General features: G+C 39.4%; 1 protein-coding gene across 2 annotated transcripts; it reads left to right on the top strand.

Annotated features, from left to right (window-relative positions):
- The first annotated feature begins 576 nt into the window (after positions 1 to 576).
- On the top strand, positions 577 to 11,455 carry hadh (hydroxyacyl-CoA dehydrogenase). 2 transcript variants are annotated; one of them, XM_080881219.1, is made up of 8 exons: positions 583 to 763; positions 1,515 to 1,643; positions 1,741 to 1,898; positions 3,377 to 3,503; positions 3,914 to 4,003; positions 10,774 to 10,846; positions 10,946 to 11,062; positions 11,163 to 11,455. In XM_080881219.1, the coding sequence occupies exons 1-8, from the start codon at positions 647 to 649 to the stop codon at positions 11,279 to 11,281; spliced, it is 930 nt and encodes a 309-aa protein (XP_080737345.1). In that variant the 5' UTR covers positions 583 to 646; the 3' UTR covers positions 11,282 to 11,455. The 2 variants fall into 2 exon arrangements, with proteins under 2 accessions (XP_080737344.1, XP_080737345.1); XM_080881218.1 differs by having other exon boundaries at positions 577 to 763; positions 10,774 to 11,062.
- The last annotated feature ends 4,689 nt before the right edge of the window (positions 11,456 to 16,144 follow it).

A 16,144-nucleotide genomic window follows, 5' to 3' on the forward strand; every position in this document is an offset into this window, starting at 1 on the left:
TATTTTTATGGCATAATGCAGCTTTAAACTGAGGCACGTTTCCACCAAGAAAACATCCCTATTTTTTTTTTTATCTTGAATTAATATAGTTGAAATTTAAGTCAAAAGTTTAAAATTTTACTAAATTTTCGATTTACAAAGTTCCTTGGAATTACAGGGTCTCTAGCTAGTTGAATAGGATACCTAATTCGAAATTTTGAGTCATTAACTCGCAATTTCCGAATTAAGTTGGGAAATAATTAACAAAAAAATAACAAATAGAAAAAAATAAATAAAAATGAATGGCGGACTGGCAGTTTTGGGTGAGTGCGTGTGTGTGTCACTTAACAGAAATGATCGTTACTTACTGTAAAGGGTTACTCACCCTAATAAATCTAATTGAAGACTAAAATGTGCTTAGATACTCTATAGACTTGTGAAATGTATTAACTGTTGCTTAGGTTTCGCATTTCTTTTTTTTATTTAAAAAAAAAAAAAAACAACCAGCAAACACACAAAAATTTGACATCAAACTTCTGAAATCCACAGTCTGACCCCGGAGCAAGATGGCGGCGGTGCAGACGGATCTCACTAGTCCAGCTAGGGGGCTCCTGTGCACTGATATTAGTGTGTCCTTCACTTTGGACCCGAGCGGACACCGGTCAACATGGCTTTCGCAGCTTCTCAGATCGTCAGAGGCTTCTCGTCTTCAGCTGTCCGAAATGTTGTTATTAAAAATGTAACGATCATCGGAGGTGGACAGATGGGTGCTGGGATTGCACAAGTGAGTAAGCGAAAAAGGAGCAGTCTGGCCCGTGTTTAGCTAAGCTGCTAGTTAATTTCAATGGGTTAAGGCCAATTTGGCTGTCTGCGTTATACGTACGTCATATTCGCATAGTGGCACTGAGCAGGTTGTCTAGCACTAGTTATTCAAAACTTGTTATTGTCCTCTTTTATCGCCACTTACGCTTACAGGACACTAGTGCATGCAGAGTAAACACACCGCTTTGAATTTCAGTTTGTTGAAAATATAAAAATCAAAGTGGACTTTGACTCTGTGCATTAGAGTTTTTTGCATTCTCTCATGTTTACTCTTAGCTGTGCTGTAAACACAACATCCTGCTTACGTGGAGTTATATAGCTTGAAATAAGGTACTGGGCTCAGAGCCACCTCTTGGCAAGATTGTTCATGAACTGTTTAGACAGATGCAACTTGGTGGAGAGCATGCAAAGACCCTGTTACGTTTTTGTTTGATCACTTTTCTTTTAGATTCTGTTTATGTAATTTGGTGATAGTTTTCCGGGATTTTTCATTTTTATGTTACACATCAAGGTCAGTAAAGTTACCATATAAAGGATCCTGGTGGCCATTAAGTGAACTTTATATTTGGGTGTAGTTGGCAGGTGTTCAAGTATGTCTGCCTAGCCTAGTCAAACTAACCCACAAAGAGTTTGAATGTGTCGGATTCAACCAAAACCGATCCCCCACTGGTGGCTGCGTTTGGAACAATCTTGAAATATTTTCTTTCTTTAAGGTTGCCGCATCAACGGGCCACTCTGTGACACTGGTGGACACGTCTGACGACATCCTCAAAAAGTCCATCAAATTAATTGAAGGGAGCCTTAAACGAGTGGCGAAGAAGAAGTTTTCCGATAAGCCAGAAGTGAGAGGCTGTAAATTTACTGACAAAATGAGCAGCAATATCAGCCACACCATGAAATTTGAGCAGTTTCTTAAAAATGTTGTTTGGTTTGTTTCAGGCAGGTGAAGAGTTCATCAAGAAAATTGTGCAGAAGGTGTCGACCTCGACAGATGCTGAATCTGCCGTTCAGGGCTCGGATCTTGTGGTGGAGGCCATTGTTGAAAATCTAAAGATCAAGCAGGATCTTTTCAGTAGGCTCGACAAGTTGGCACCATCGTAAGCTCTCCTTCAGTTCTGTTTATTTGTGTAAAGTGTAAAGCTTTTAGCTCTTGGCTTAGATCACCTAACATACAATGATGTGCAAAAGTCTTGAGCCACCCCTCATTTCTTTATATGTTGCTTCCAAGGAGCCAGACTTTCCTGTCATTTATTGAACTCTCAGTCTGGTGTTCAACTAACCCTGTGAACCCACGATCAAGGAGACGTAGGGTTTTCAGATTCATACTATAAGGCCTTTGACCTCAAGATCGGAGAGGTCATGATTTGCATTTCAGCCAGTGGTGTTGGAGATATTGTCAAAATGAATTATGAATGCAGAAAAGTACCTGACTGGCACCAACTTCATTTTTCTGCATGGCAATGATCCCAAATACACTGCCGTGCTGTAAAAGCATACCTGGATAAAAAAAATACACAGTGGAAGACTGTCGTGGATCGGCCTCATATTATTGTAGCAGTGTGGGATCATCTCAGCAGAGTACAGAACAAAAGGCAGCAAACCTCCAAAGATGAGTTTTGAGTTTCCTTCAAGAAGCCTGGAGAGCAATTCCTGAAGACTACTTAAAGAAATGACAAGTAGTGTATGCACGTATGAAGACTTTTGGTGGCACAAATGTACTTTCATGGCATTTATTTTTTAAATTAAATATATAGCCAGTTTGGATCTATTTTCAACTCCCAAAGGCAATTACGCAAGCAAACTTGATGACACCTCCCACCCAGATCCAGCAAAACAAATTGGACCAGACTGATTTAAGATTGTGTGACCAGACTTTTTCATGATTGTGTGCTCCCTGTCTTTTCTATGCTGATTTATCTCTCAGAGTTCAGCATCAGCTTGCACACTCTGCCTGAATGTGAACACCTTTTGGCACAGTCAGAAAGACTTGTAGGATAGTGATCATTAAAGTGTTCACCATTAGCTTACCATGGCCAGTAAGGGGGGAATTATTCAGATGTATGCTTTAGGAAAAGCAGCAGTACCACCTTATAAAGATACACCCCACTATAAATAAAATGTTGTAAATATTATTAGCAGGTTTTAAACAAAGTATAAAAATTAAAAGAGAAAAATATTCTCCATTAGTGTAAGAAGCAGGAGTAACTTCACAGACAGCTGATTGTTTATCCACACTGTGTAATCAGTCAGAAAATACTTGTCTCCCAGCTTGCCAGGGTCTACTTTTGTTAAGAGGACTTGGAAATGCTCAAAAAATGACAGACTGTAGACTCCAATGGCTTGTAGTCAAGCCAGTGTCCAGAGACAGTACCCAGCTGTAGCCACAAGATGGCAGTAATTTACATAATGGACACCAACACGCAACACGCCCAGACATTGCTTGCCTTTCTTGTAGTGACCATGTTACAGATCAAGTAAGTTAAGTAAGTTGATCATGGCCTTGTTAAAGGCAATAAAAGGCGTATTTCTGCTTTATCAACTGATGTCTGTGATATGTGTTGATTTCTTTCTTTAGGCACACCATCTTTGCCAGTAACACATCCTCGCTGTCTATCTGTGACATCGCCAGCTCCACCAACAGGCAAGACAGATTCGGTGGCCTTCACTTCTTCAACCCAGTTGCTATGATGAAGCTGGTAGAGGTAGGGTCTTAAGAAAAGAATCATTATTAGCACGTTCATTTTCTTTATTTAACAAGATACAACACAAATAAACATCTTTAAATACCAGGAAGTAATATAACACATTTATACATGTATATCATGTATAATTGGCTCATATAGCTGAATCCTGTTTGCAAGAACAATAAAAGAGTTACTAACAGGATCTGTCTTGAGTTTTTTGTGTATTGTACATCATAATGCACGTAGTGGCATGCAGGCACACATGTCTTTATAGGATTACTATAAGTAGCCTATCCTATAGTTACGATAGTATAGTGATCTTTGTTTAACTTTACTATAGTTATAGAATTACTATATCTTGGGCAAACCCTGTATTATTAGAATTGCACTATTACAACAAAAGCTGCTAAAGTCTCCATCTTCCACAGGTGATTGGAACTCCTGCAACAAGCCAAGACACTTTGGATTCCCTCCTGGACTTCAGCAAAGTGCTTGGAAAAACACCAGTGTCCTGCAAGGTGAGGAGTTTTTGCCTATAGCTTAAGCAATAAAGTTGCTCATTTTGTATCAGTGGCTCACGTTAAGGTCTGGGATGTGTTGTATTAGATGGTAAGAAAATGGCTTGCACATGCTCAGTGTATTGGATTGCTGTGGCCGTCTGTGTTAAATCTTGAAGTCTTGGTACCAGATACTGCAGGTCTGCTTCAAAGGTCGGTTCTGAGCTGCTGTGTTGACACAAGAAACATAACCTGTTTTCACTACACTGCACTAAACCTTACCCAATATTACCCACAGAACTATGAGGTTTGATCATAAAATTCTTCAACTCCACCCATTTAAAAAAAGACAGTCAGACTGTCAGCACTAGTGTAACTTCATGCAGCTGCTGACGGAGAACATTTGGCCCACACAACCTGAGCTGTGGTGTGTGCCACTGTGTTTTCGCCACTCCAGAAGCAAAGCTTCGCTCACCACCCTCGTTGAACCAAATCCAGCGTGCATAGCAGACACACAAGTGCAAGTGGTTACGATGAGGCCGACAGCAGCAGCTGGAAGTGGTGCAGAATTTATAGTTTCCCAAAATACTGTAAAGCAAAATGTGGTTAAAATTCAGTAAATAACAATAAGGGATTCAATCATGTCAAGCTATTTGCTAACATGCACACTGTAGTAATATGCATGCTTCATGAATCCAAGGCTGAATTTCACATGCACACTTATTTTGTGTGTATTTAAATGGACTTTTGTAGTGCTTGTCTACTCAAGAAAACACAAAGTTGTTTTTTTTTTTTGTTACTACAAGTCTTATTCACCAAACACCAAGCATGTTCATTCATAGTTTCATCTATACCTAAGTGCTTTGTCCAACATTCACACACACTCACGCTTGGGGCATAAATAAAAAAAATAAAAGGATGCATTGAGCCAGGTATTGATCCACCGATTTGTAGATGACCTGCTCTACTCCCTGAGCCGCAGGTCACAAAAGTCTTAATAGGGACTTTTAGTCTTCCTTTTTCTGCACACATTAGTTCAATTCAATTCAGTTTTATTTATATAGCGCCAAATCCAGTGTTGGGGAGTAACGGAATACATGTACCGCCGTTACGTATTTAGAATACAAAATATGAGTAACTGTATTCCGTTACAGTTACCGTTTAAAAAGGTGGTATTCAGAATACAGTTACTTTGTTGAAATAAATGGATTACACTGCGGTACTTTCCTGTTTCATATTGTCGCGGGTCAGGACTGTTTGGGTTTTGTTTGACAGCTACGTTCTTTCGTTCCAGGCGGCAGCGTTACGGTTGCCATGGTTACAGGGCGACGCTCTCTCTCTCTTTCTGCGACTGTGTGTTTCCTGACTGGTGAGAGAGCGCCTTTTCGTTGTTGTTGTTGTGCTAAGCTAACAGGCATTATGCTACAAGCATAGCTCTAAAGAATGTAGCATCATGGACAGTATAGTCCGTGTTGCAGGGAGAATGCACTGCCATACACGTTATGTGTCTGTGAGCGCGAGGAGGGAGAAAAAGGCGAGTGGAAAGGTACGAGTTGTCGTCGAGGAAAAACGGGAGCTGGAAGCATGTAAATATAATAATAACCACTGCAGCCAAGAAGAGTGCCTGACGAGCCCAGTTGTAAGTAAGCTATTAAGACTCGACTGTACACCGTGTTCGTGTTTTCCTCCGAAAACAATAAGTTCCGTTGGAGCAGTCTTTCAACGCCTCTCTCTGTCTCTCGCAAGAAAAGTTGACCCACACAACAAAGTAAAGCTAGTTTTCGGCTACGAGCCGACAGGGACCCCGCCGTATTAGCCAGAGGTCCCTTTACTACAGTTCGGAGTCGCGGACCTTCAGTAATAGTAATAAATCACACAGCAATAGTACATTCACGTTGTTGTAAAAAGCACGATAATATATTAAGTAATCCAAAGTATTCAGAATACGTTACTCTCATTGAGTAACGTAACGGAATACGTTACAGAATACATTTTGGGGCATGTATTCTGTAACGGAATACATTTTAAAAGTAACCTTCCCAACACTGGCCAAATCACAACAAAAGTCACCTCAAGGCGCTTTATATTGTACAGTAGATACAGAGAAAAGCCCAACAATCATATGACCCCCTATGAGCAAGCACTTTGGCGACAGTGGGAAGGAAAAACTCCCTTTTAACAGGAAGAAACCTCCAGCAGAACCAGGCTCAGGGAGGGGCGGCCATCTGCTGCGACCGGTTGAGGTGAGAGAAGGAAAACAGGATAAAGACATGCTGTGGAAGAGAGACAGAGGTTAATAACAGATATGATTCAATGCAGAGAGGTCTGTTAACCAGAGGTGTGGACTCGAGTCACATGACTTGGACTCGAGTCAGACTCGAGTCATTAATTTTATGACTTTAGACTTGACTTGAAAAAATGTTCTAAGACTTGTGACTTGACTTGGACTTTTACACCAATGACTTGGGACTTGAATTGGACTTGAACCGGTTTACTTGAAAAGACTTGATATTTTACCCCAAATATAAAATTTAACATGCATATTATATAGAGATTGAAAATGTGACGTCATTCACGGGTAGAACCGCAAAGGATTCTGGGAACTCGTGGCAAGCGGTACTAGCGCACGCAGGCTTTCAATTAAAATCAGTTATACAGCGATAAAAAGAAACACAAAAATGTCAAGAAGCTGTTGTATTATTAACTGCAATAGCCGGTCGCATGACAGCCACGGGAAGCCGACGGGTAAAGAGATCGGTTTTATCGGATTACGTCGTTGAAGAGAAATTGTTCGAGCCATGTTTCCGAAGTAACAAAGACGCGACGGATGGCCTGGATTGCAGCCATTCAAAGATCAAATATAACGTCCCAGAACACTCCAGCTCACAGGTTAGTCTGCTCCAAGCATTTACACGAAGGTCAGTGTTTTTTAGTAGTTAATACGTCATTTTCATAACATAATTGGTGATATAGGTTACAAGCAAGAACAGAAATTGTCGCGCTATGCTCCTTTATTTATTGTGCATAAATAGTGAATTGTCCTGACACAATATTGCGTTTCGCTTCTGTTATTATGGTACACTGACAAAAACATATACTTTTATTCACAGGATAAAACAGGTTTTTTGTATCACTAATTGCCCAGTACGATTACAGCATACAATATTGTTGTCACTGCTACATTTCTGTGATGCTACCAGAAATTATTTCCACTACTAATTAATTACCGTTGAGCTCAAAGGTCCTATTAATAAACGGTTAAGGAATGTGTATTTATGAAGACGATTTGTGAGACTGGTAAACTTATGATACGTACGATGGTCTTTCGTTCTACACGGTGCATTTCAAGGTCCTGCACCCATCCGGCGGTAAACTGTACCTGGGCTTGTTGCAGTGACCGGAAGTTACTAAACTTCATGAGTGTATGCACTCACTCCAAGAACCGTATGATTATAAATATGCATATAAATATGCTACAATGAGATAGCTGACTTCATCTAACTAGCAAATGTTGTCCAGGCTACGTTGGTGATGCAGTTTTTTTTAATGTGTATGATATTTTTGTCATGCGATTTTAAAGCTGGTCCTACAACCGCATCCAAGAATAACATGCAGCTTATCTCAGAACTGTCGGTGAAAATTATTCTTGGAGCTAGGTTTAATTGAGCTGCATTTTAAAGAGGTGCAATTTCACAATTTGTGTATATTTTCTAAGTTCACTATTTTGTCATGTGTTGAGAAAAACACAGATTTAAAAATTACATGTTAAAAATTACATGTTAGCATATAACTGCAACATTATTTTTTCGTTTGTTTTTTTTAAAGACTCGAAAGGACTTGAAATTCAAAGTTTCAGACTTGTGACTTGACTCGGACTTTTACACCAGTGACTTGAGACTCGACTCTGACTTGCCTGACATTACTTGAGACTTGACTTGAGACTTGCAAAACAATGACTTGGTCCCACCTCTGCTATTAACACATAGTGAGTGAGAAAGGTGGCTGGAAAGGAAAAACTCAATGCATCATGGGAATCCCCGGCAGCCTACGTCTATTGCAGAATAACTAAGAGAGGATTCAGGATCACCTGGTCCAGCCCTAACTATATGCTTTAGCAAAAAGGAAAGTTTTAAGCCTAATCTTGAAAGTAGAGATAGTGTCTGTCTCCCGAATCCAAACTGGAAGCTGGTTCCACACAAGAGGGGCCTGAAAACTGAAGGCTCTGCCTCCCATTCTACTTTTAAATACTCTAGGAACAACAAGTAGGCCTGCAGAGCGAGAGCGAAGTGCTCTAATAGGGTGATATGGTACTACAAGGTCATTAAGATAAGATGGGGCCTGATTATTTAAGACCTTGTATGTGAGGAGCAGGATTTTGAATTCAATTCTGGATTTAACAGGAAGCCAATGAAGGGAAGCCAAAACAGGAGAAATATGCTCTCTCTTTCTGGTCCCTGTCAGGACTCTTGCTGCAGCATTTTGGATTAGCTGAAGGCTTTTCAGCGAGTTTTTAGGACATCCTGATAATAATGAATTACAGTAGTCCAGCCTGGAAGTAATAAATGCATGAACTAGTTTTTCAGCGTCGCTCTGAGACAGGATATTTCTAACTTTAGAGATTTGTTTGACAACTTCTCTTTCAAGGATTTTTGATATGAAAGGAAGGTTGGAGATTGGCCTATAATTAGCTAAGACTGCTGGGTCTAGAGATGCTTTTTGAGTAAAGGTTTAACTACAGCCAGCTTGAAGGCCTGTGGTACATAGCCGATCATTAGAGATAGGTTGATCATATTTAAGATCGAAGAATTAATTAATGGCAGGACTTCTTTGAGCGGTTTTGTAGGAATGGGGTCTAAAAGACACGTTGATGGTTTGGAGGAAGTAATTATTGAAGTTAACTCAGAAAGATCAATTGGAGAAAAAGAGTCTAACTTAACATCAATGGTACTAAGAGTAGCTGTAGATAATATTACATCTGTGGGATGATTATGGTTAATTTTTTCTCTAATGATTAAAATTTTATTTGTGAAGCAGTTCATGAAGTCATTACTAGTTAACGTTAAAGGGATTGTTGGCTCAAAAGAGCTCTGACTTTTTGTCAGCCTGGCTACAGTGCTGAAGAGAAACCTGGGGTTGTTCTTATTTTCTTCAATCAGTGACGAATAGTAAGATGTTCTGGCTTTGCGGAGGGCTTTCTTATAAAGCAACAAACTATTTCTTCAGGCTAAATGATGATCCTCTAAATTTGTGACACGCCATTTCCTCTCCAGATTACGAGTCATCTGCTTTAGGGTACGTGTTTGAGAATTATACCACGGAGTCAGGTACTTCTGATTTGAGGCCTTAGTTTTCACAGGAGCTACAGTATCCAGAGTCGTACGTAGTGAGGAGGTAAAATTATTAACAAGATAATAATTTGGTTGATGGGGTAGTATTCAGATAGCTGCTCTGCTCTATGGGTACTGAAGATGCTAACAGTGGGTGGATTATATTCTTAAACTTAGTTACAGCGCTTTCAGAAAGACATCTACTTTGATAAAGTCTACTCTCCCCTGCTATGTAATCAATTATTGTAAATGTAAATGTTATCAGGAAATGATCAGACAGGAGAGGGTTTTCAGGAAACACTGTTAAATGTTCAGTTTCTATGCCATATGTTAAAACAAGATCTAGAGTGTGATTAAAGTGGTGGGTGGGTTCTTTTACATTTTGAGAGAAGCCAATTGAGTCTAATAACAGATTAAATGCCATGTTGAGGCTGTCATTTTTAGCATCTACATGGATGTTAAAATCACCCACAATAATTATTTTATCTGAGCTCAGAACTAAATTAGATATAAAGTCTGAGAAATCAGAGAGAAACTCTGTGTAAGGCCCAGGTGGACGATAGATGATAACAAGTAAGACTGGTTTCTGAGTTTCACAGCTGGTGTGGACAATGTTAAGCATCAGGCTTTCAAATGAATTAAAAGTCTGTCTTGGTCTTTCGTTAATTAATAGGCTGGTGTGAAAAATTGCTGCCACACCGCCCCCTCAGCCTGTGCTTCAAGGTTTCTGGTAGTTAGAATGACTCGGGGCCCGGGGGTGTTGATTCATTTAAACTAACAGAATCATCCTGCTGCAACCAGGTTTCTGTAAGGCAGAGTAAATTGATTTGTTGATCAATTATTAAGTCATGTACTAACAGAGACTTGGAGGAGAGAGACCTAATATTTAATAATCCTCAATGTTTTACTCTTTGGTTCAGATGTGGATACTGTATTGTTCTTTCTTTGTAATTTTTTTATGTTTAAGTTGTTTGTTGCTGGTTTTTAGTTTGTTTTTTGTCTTTTTGGGAGCTGACACAGTCTCAATGGAGATGGGTTTTGGGGGGGGTAGCAGGAGGAGAGAAGCTGCAGAGAGGCGTGTAAGACTGCAACTCTGCTTCCTGGTCCCAACTCTGGATAGTCATATTTTGGGGGGTTTAATAAATTTGTCCATATTTCTAGAAATGAGAGCTGCTCCATCCAAAGTGGGATGGATGCCGTCTCTCCTAACAAGACCAGGTTTCCTCCAGAAGGTTTGCCAATTATCTATGAAGCCTACATCATTTCTGGGACACGACTCAGACAGCCAGCAATTTAAGGAGAACATGCGACTAAACATGTCCCTGCTGGTCTGATTGAGGAGGGGACCAGAGAAAACTACATTGTTTTGGCAATGATTTAACAGAGTACACATGTGAACAACTCTGCTTTCTGTCTTTAGTGTGGAACTAAAACCTTAATCATGTTGAACCTCTCTTCATTCAGGATACCTCTGGATTCATTGTGAACCGTCTACTTGTTCCATGCATGATGGAGGCCATCCGGTTGTATGAGAGAGGTGTGTGTACCTGCTGTTTCTACAGCTCCTTCAAGCATCCTTCAAGCTTTTCACCGATTCCTCTAACTTTGTTGATATTCTGTTTTTCTAACCTCTCAGGCGATGCATCCAAAGAAGACATTGACATTGGTATGAAACTCGGCGCTGGTTATCCCATGGGGCCATTTGAACTTGCTGATTATGTAGGACTAGACATAGTAAAGGCTGTTATTGAAGGTGAGTAAAAATCCATAGACACTGTAGTTGTTTATGTGATTTTGATTTAAACATGTGACAGCCTGTGATGAGATGGGACCGTCTGTCTGTATGTCTTTAGCCTTCAAGACAAAGGATCCTAAGAACCCTCTCTTTGATTCGAGTGACCTGCTGAACAAGCTGGTTGCAGAGGGCAAACTTGGCATAAAGACAGGAGAGGGATTCTACAAGCACAAGTGATCTGCTGTGAATGTGTGCATTGATCACTGAAACTAGCTCAACAACTGATCAGACACTGGAATAGATAAGTGCCTTTGCCGTGTGCATTAAAGAGCAACTGTTTGCTAAGTCAGCCTGTCAGTTTCCTTTCAGTGTCCAGCGAATTTTAAAGCTGAATAAAGAGATTTTTAAATACTTGCTGTCTGTTGTTATTTTTAGAGTGAGAGATATCGATGACTTATTGGATGTGCAGGTATCATATTTATGAGCATCAGTTAAAAAAGGAAAACATTTTAATGGTAATAGAAGAATGATGATATTGTTAAGACAAAGACTAAAATGTAAGTGGTTGTGCCATAGAAGGCAGCCCTCAAACTAAACTTTTGAAGTTGCTATGATGGATACTTTCATACTGGACTTTCAAGTCAACTCAAGTGGCTTTATTGTCATTTCAGCCACGTGGAGTGGCTGAAATGACAGTGAAGCGAGACAGCGTTCCTCCAAGACCACGGTGTTACATATAACAGACAATCAGCACAGGACTACATAAAGTGCAAGTGTGCAAAAATTGCAAACTGCAAAAAAAAAGAAAAAAAAGAAAACCGTGCAACACAGTTGTGAGTCATCAAAGTGAACAGCAGTGGGCTGAGCACACAGCCCTGAGGGGCTCCAGTGCTCAGTGTGGCGGTGTTCCTGATGCTGTTACCGATCCCAGCTGACTCAGGTTTCTCCGTCAGAACTTTCATGATGTATCCAAAAGACAAAAGGTTTAAATAAAGCTTTGTTTGCTAAAAAGTTCATAATATCATTTTAAAAGTTGATAGCATAAAAGTGTTGTTTTCACACGGTCTTTGACACTATTACTAGTGATTGCTGTGTGCACAGAACAATGAAATAAATTATAGAATGATTATTATAATAATTACAGTAACACTGCTTTAATGTATTTTTTTTTTAGGTTTTGGGGTTTGTTTTAGTAACGGACATAAAGCCACTCAACCTTTGAGCAGAGTCTGACTCTGTCTGCCCTGACTGGTGCAGAATTCATATGAATTCATACTTTTGGATCCTCAATTCTCTTTTATGGACTGATTTACGTTTTTCATAGCAACTTTGGGAACAGAAACAGGTATCTGAGATGCTTTCAGACATTTGCTGTTATGACAGCGGCCAACTCTCATTAGAAATAAATGCTCATAATGTGCAACTTTGCTCTGCGCACACAAGAATTACAGTATGCACACTGATGAAAGAAAGACATAGGACTTTTTAATTCTACTTTTGATTTGGAAGTTGGATGAATAAAATATACTATTCACAGAGAGGACATTTTGTGTGAAAGAACTAAATTATTTTTGAATAATTTCATAAAATGGGCCTGAAAGACAGCTTCAGGCTGGAGAACTATTCCTGAATACTGCTCGAAGAATAGATGTGATCATACCAAGCAGTAAGTCAGCATTGGGTAAAACATAAAAAAAGATCCTGTGTTGCTCAAGACTTTTGTACACTACTGTATAGTGTATAGGCTATTCCTACAACAAAAAATATTCTGGGAGTGTGAGTCACTGATAAGTGGTGAGAAAGGTGTCAAGAAAAGAAGAAAGTTGTGAACACAGCACTTCAGTAGTAACTTTTTTCTTACAGCTAGTCCCAATCACTTGCGTTTTCTTCCTGTTGTGTTTTCACCACTAAACAGCTTTGAGTTGTACTATAGATTTATTTAATTATTTGATTTCACCAAATGCTTCATTGATCCCCAATCATGATCAGGATTTGTTTTTCAGACCACATTTCTTCGTCCAAGATAATGGTTCACTTGCAGGGTTTTTTGTTTCCAGGTAGGCTCTTTCTATTGTTGTTTACCCAGTAAGCAGCACTGGAAAATATGTACACAAGAATGAACTGGCAGTGTACAACTTATCATGTCTTTGCAGTTCCTGTTGCTTTCTTTTTTAAGAAAAGGGAAGCTATTTTTCCTCTTCTGTGTGTCCTCTGCATTCTACAGAATTTAATCTACATCATTTTTCAGTGCTTACTCTTGTGTTCTTATGCTTTGCCTAAAGTAAACACTCCACACGGTGCTTCAGTTGAGTTCTCCGCATGCTGTTTGCTCAAAATGCACAGCAATCTGCTTACATGGCGTTTGTATATCTGCACAGTGCCATCTGTCAACAAGGTTATGTAAAAACAACTAAGACAGATTTAATGTAAAGGAGCCATGAACTTATCATCAAGGTCACTTTTCTTCAAAGTTTTATGGTTAATGTTATATTAATATTTGTGTTGATCACGTCTCCTTCCAAAAATAACAAGCAGCGATGGCTTTGAAATGATCTTGAACCGTTTTCTTTAAAGGTTGCCACATCAACGGGCTACTCTGTCACAGTGGTTGACGCGGGTGACAGCATCCTCAAAAAGTCCATTAAAACAACTGAAGGCAGCCTCAAGAGTGGCGAGAAGAAGTTTAAGATAAGGCAGAGGTGCAGTTAACAGGCTACTGTTCACTGGTTTCACCAGACTTAAGCTACTGTGCAGAGGTCTGGGGCAACAACTATAAAACAACATTACATTCACTTTTTACTCTTCAAAAAAATAAAGCAGTTCAAATCATCCACAATGCAGGTTATAGGGAACATACAAACTCACTATTTTTGCAGTCTGAAATATTGAAAATTGCTGATCTAGTGAAATTCCAAACCCCACAAATTCTATTCAAAGCAAAAAAAAAAATTCAGAGTATGTTTTCTTTGAAAGAAGTAAGTTATAATTTAAGGGGTTTTTGTGACTTCAAAACAGGGAAGGTACGTGCTACAAGAAAAAGCTTTTGTGCTTCTGTTCATGGAGTGAAACTGTGGAACAGTCTGAATATGGAACTAAAGCAATGTCCAAACATGAAACAGCTCAAAAAGAGTTATAAAAATATGATCTTCTCGAACTATAAAGAAAGGGAATATTGAAATTGAGTGAATGTCTCTATTTAAAAAATTTCATGATGTGATATTATAGTATATAGTATATATTGTATTCAGATATCTGTTCACTATTTTTATTACAGATTATATCAGTAAGGAAGCTGACTAAATATTAACTGATAACTTATGGCAAAGGGGTGGGATTAAATAAGTGTGTACTTCTTCCCACTCCCTTTCAACATGTAAATGAACCAGAACGGTAGAAATATTGAAATGTATTGATTTTGTATAGTATTTCTTTTTTTTATCTCTTATTTTCTTTACCAAATGTACCTGTATATTGTTTACATGTTTGAAATAAATTAACAAAGAAACAAACAAGCAAACATGAACAACCAGATCATTAATCCTGTGAAATGTGTGCAATATCTGGATAACGTTGGGTTTGGTTTGTTTCGGGCAGGTGAAGAGTTCATCAAGAAATGTCGTTGCAGAAGGTGTCGAGCTCCACAGACGCTGCATCTGTGGTTCAGGGCTTGGATCTTGTGGTCGAGGCCGTTGCTGAAAACCTAAAGATCAAGCTTTAGATCTTTCATCATAAACTCTGTCTCGGTTCTTTTTGCTGTTGTAAGCTTCGGCTCTATTGAACACATAAGATATATGGACTGTTGCAAAGCTGCAGATGGGCCTGTTTTTGTTTTTTTAATTATCTATCTATCTATCTATCTATCTATCTATCTATCTATCTATCTATCTATCTATCTATCTATCTATCTATCTATCTATCTATCTATCTATCTATCTATCTATCTATCTATCTATCTATCTATCTATCTATCTATCTATCTATCTATCTATCTATCTATCTATCTATCTATCTATCTATCTATCTATCTATCTATCTATCTATCTATCTATCTATCTATCTATCTATCTATCTACCTACCTACCTACCTACCTACCTACCTACCTACCTACCTACCTACCTACCTACCTACCTACCTACCTACCTACCTACCTACCTACCTACCTACCTACCTACCTACCTACATACATACATACATACATACATACATACATACATACATACAGTGGGGCAAAAAAGTATTTAGTCAGCCACCGATTGTGCAAGTTCCCCCACTTAAAATGATGACAGAGGTCAGTAATTTGCACCAGAGGTACACTTCAACTGTGAGAGACAGAATGTGAAAAAAAAAATCCATGAATCCACATGGTAGGATTTGTAAAGAATTTATTCGTAAATCAGGGTGGAAAATAAGTATTTGGTCACCTCAAACAAGGAAAATCTCTGGCTCTCACAGACCTGTAACGTCTTCTGTAAGAAGCTTTTCTGTCCCCCACTCGTTACCTGTATGAATGGCACCTGTTTGAACTCATCATCTGTATAAAAGACACCTGTCCACAGCCTCAAACAGTCAGACTCCAAACTCCGCCATGGCCAAGACCAAAGAGCTTTCGAAGGACACCAGGAAAAGTATTGTAGACCTGCACCAGACTGGGAAGAGTGAATCTACAATAGGCAAGCAGCTTGGTGTGAAAAAAATCAACTGTGGGAGCAATCATCAGAAAATGGAAGACATACAAGACCACTGATAATCTCCCTCGATCTGGGGCTCCACGCAAGATCTCATCCCGTGGGGTCAAAATGATCATGAGAACGGTGAGCAAAGATCCCAGAACCACACGGGGGGACCTGGTGAATGACCTGCAGAGAGCTGGGACCAAAGTGACAAAGGTCACCATCAGTAACACACTACAACGGCAGGGAATCAAATCCCGCAGTGCCAGACGTGTTCCGCTGCTGAAGCCAGTGCATGTCCAGGCACATCTGAAGTTTGCCAGAGAGCACATGGATGATACAGCAGAGGATTGGGAGAATGTCATGTGGTCAGATGAAACCAAAGTCGAACTTTTTGGTATAAACTCAACTCGTCCTGTTTGGAGGAAG

The sequence above is a fragment of the Rhamphochromis sp. 'chilingali' genome (assembly GCF_963969265.1).
Source record: "Rhamphochromis sp. 'chilingali' genome assembly, chromosome: 4".
In the NCBI taxonomy this organism is placed as follows: Eukaryota; Metazoa; Chordata; class Actinopteri; order Cichliformes; family Cichlidae; genus Rhamphochromis; species Rhamphochromis sp. 'chilingali'.

Bases quoted from the DNA above. Each gene is read 5' to 3' on its own strand.
- hadh (XM_080881218.1), top strand. From the start codon at position 647: ATGGCTTTCGCAGCTTCTCAGATCGTCAGAGGCTTCTCGTCTTCAGCT. The intron at 764-1,514 runs GTGAGTAAGCGA...TCTTTCTTTAAG, and splicing joins TGGGTGCTGGGATTGCACAA to GTTGCCGCATCAACGGGCCA. The intron at 1,899-3,376 runs GTAAGCTCTCCT...TTCTTTCTTTAG, and splicing joins CTCGACAAGTTGGCACCATC to GCACACCATCTTTGCCAGTA.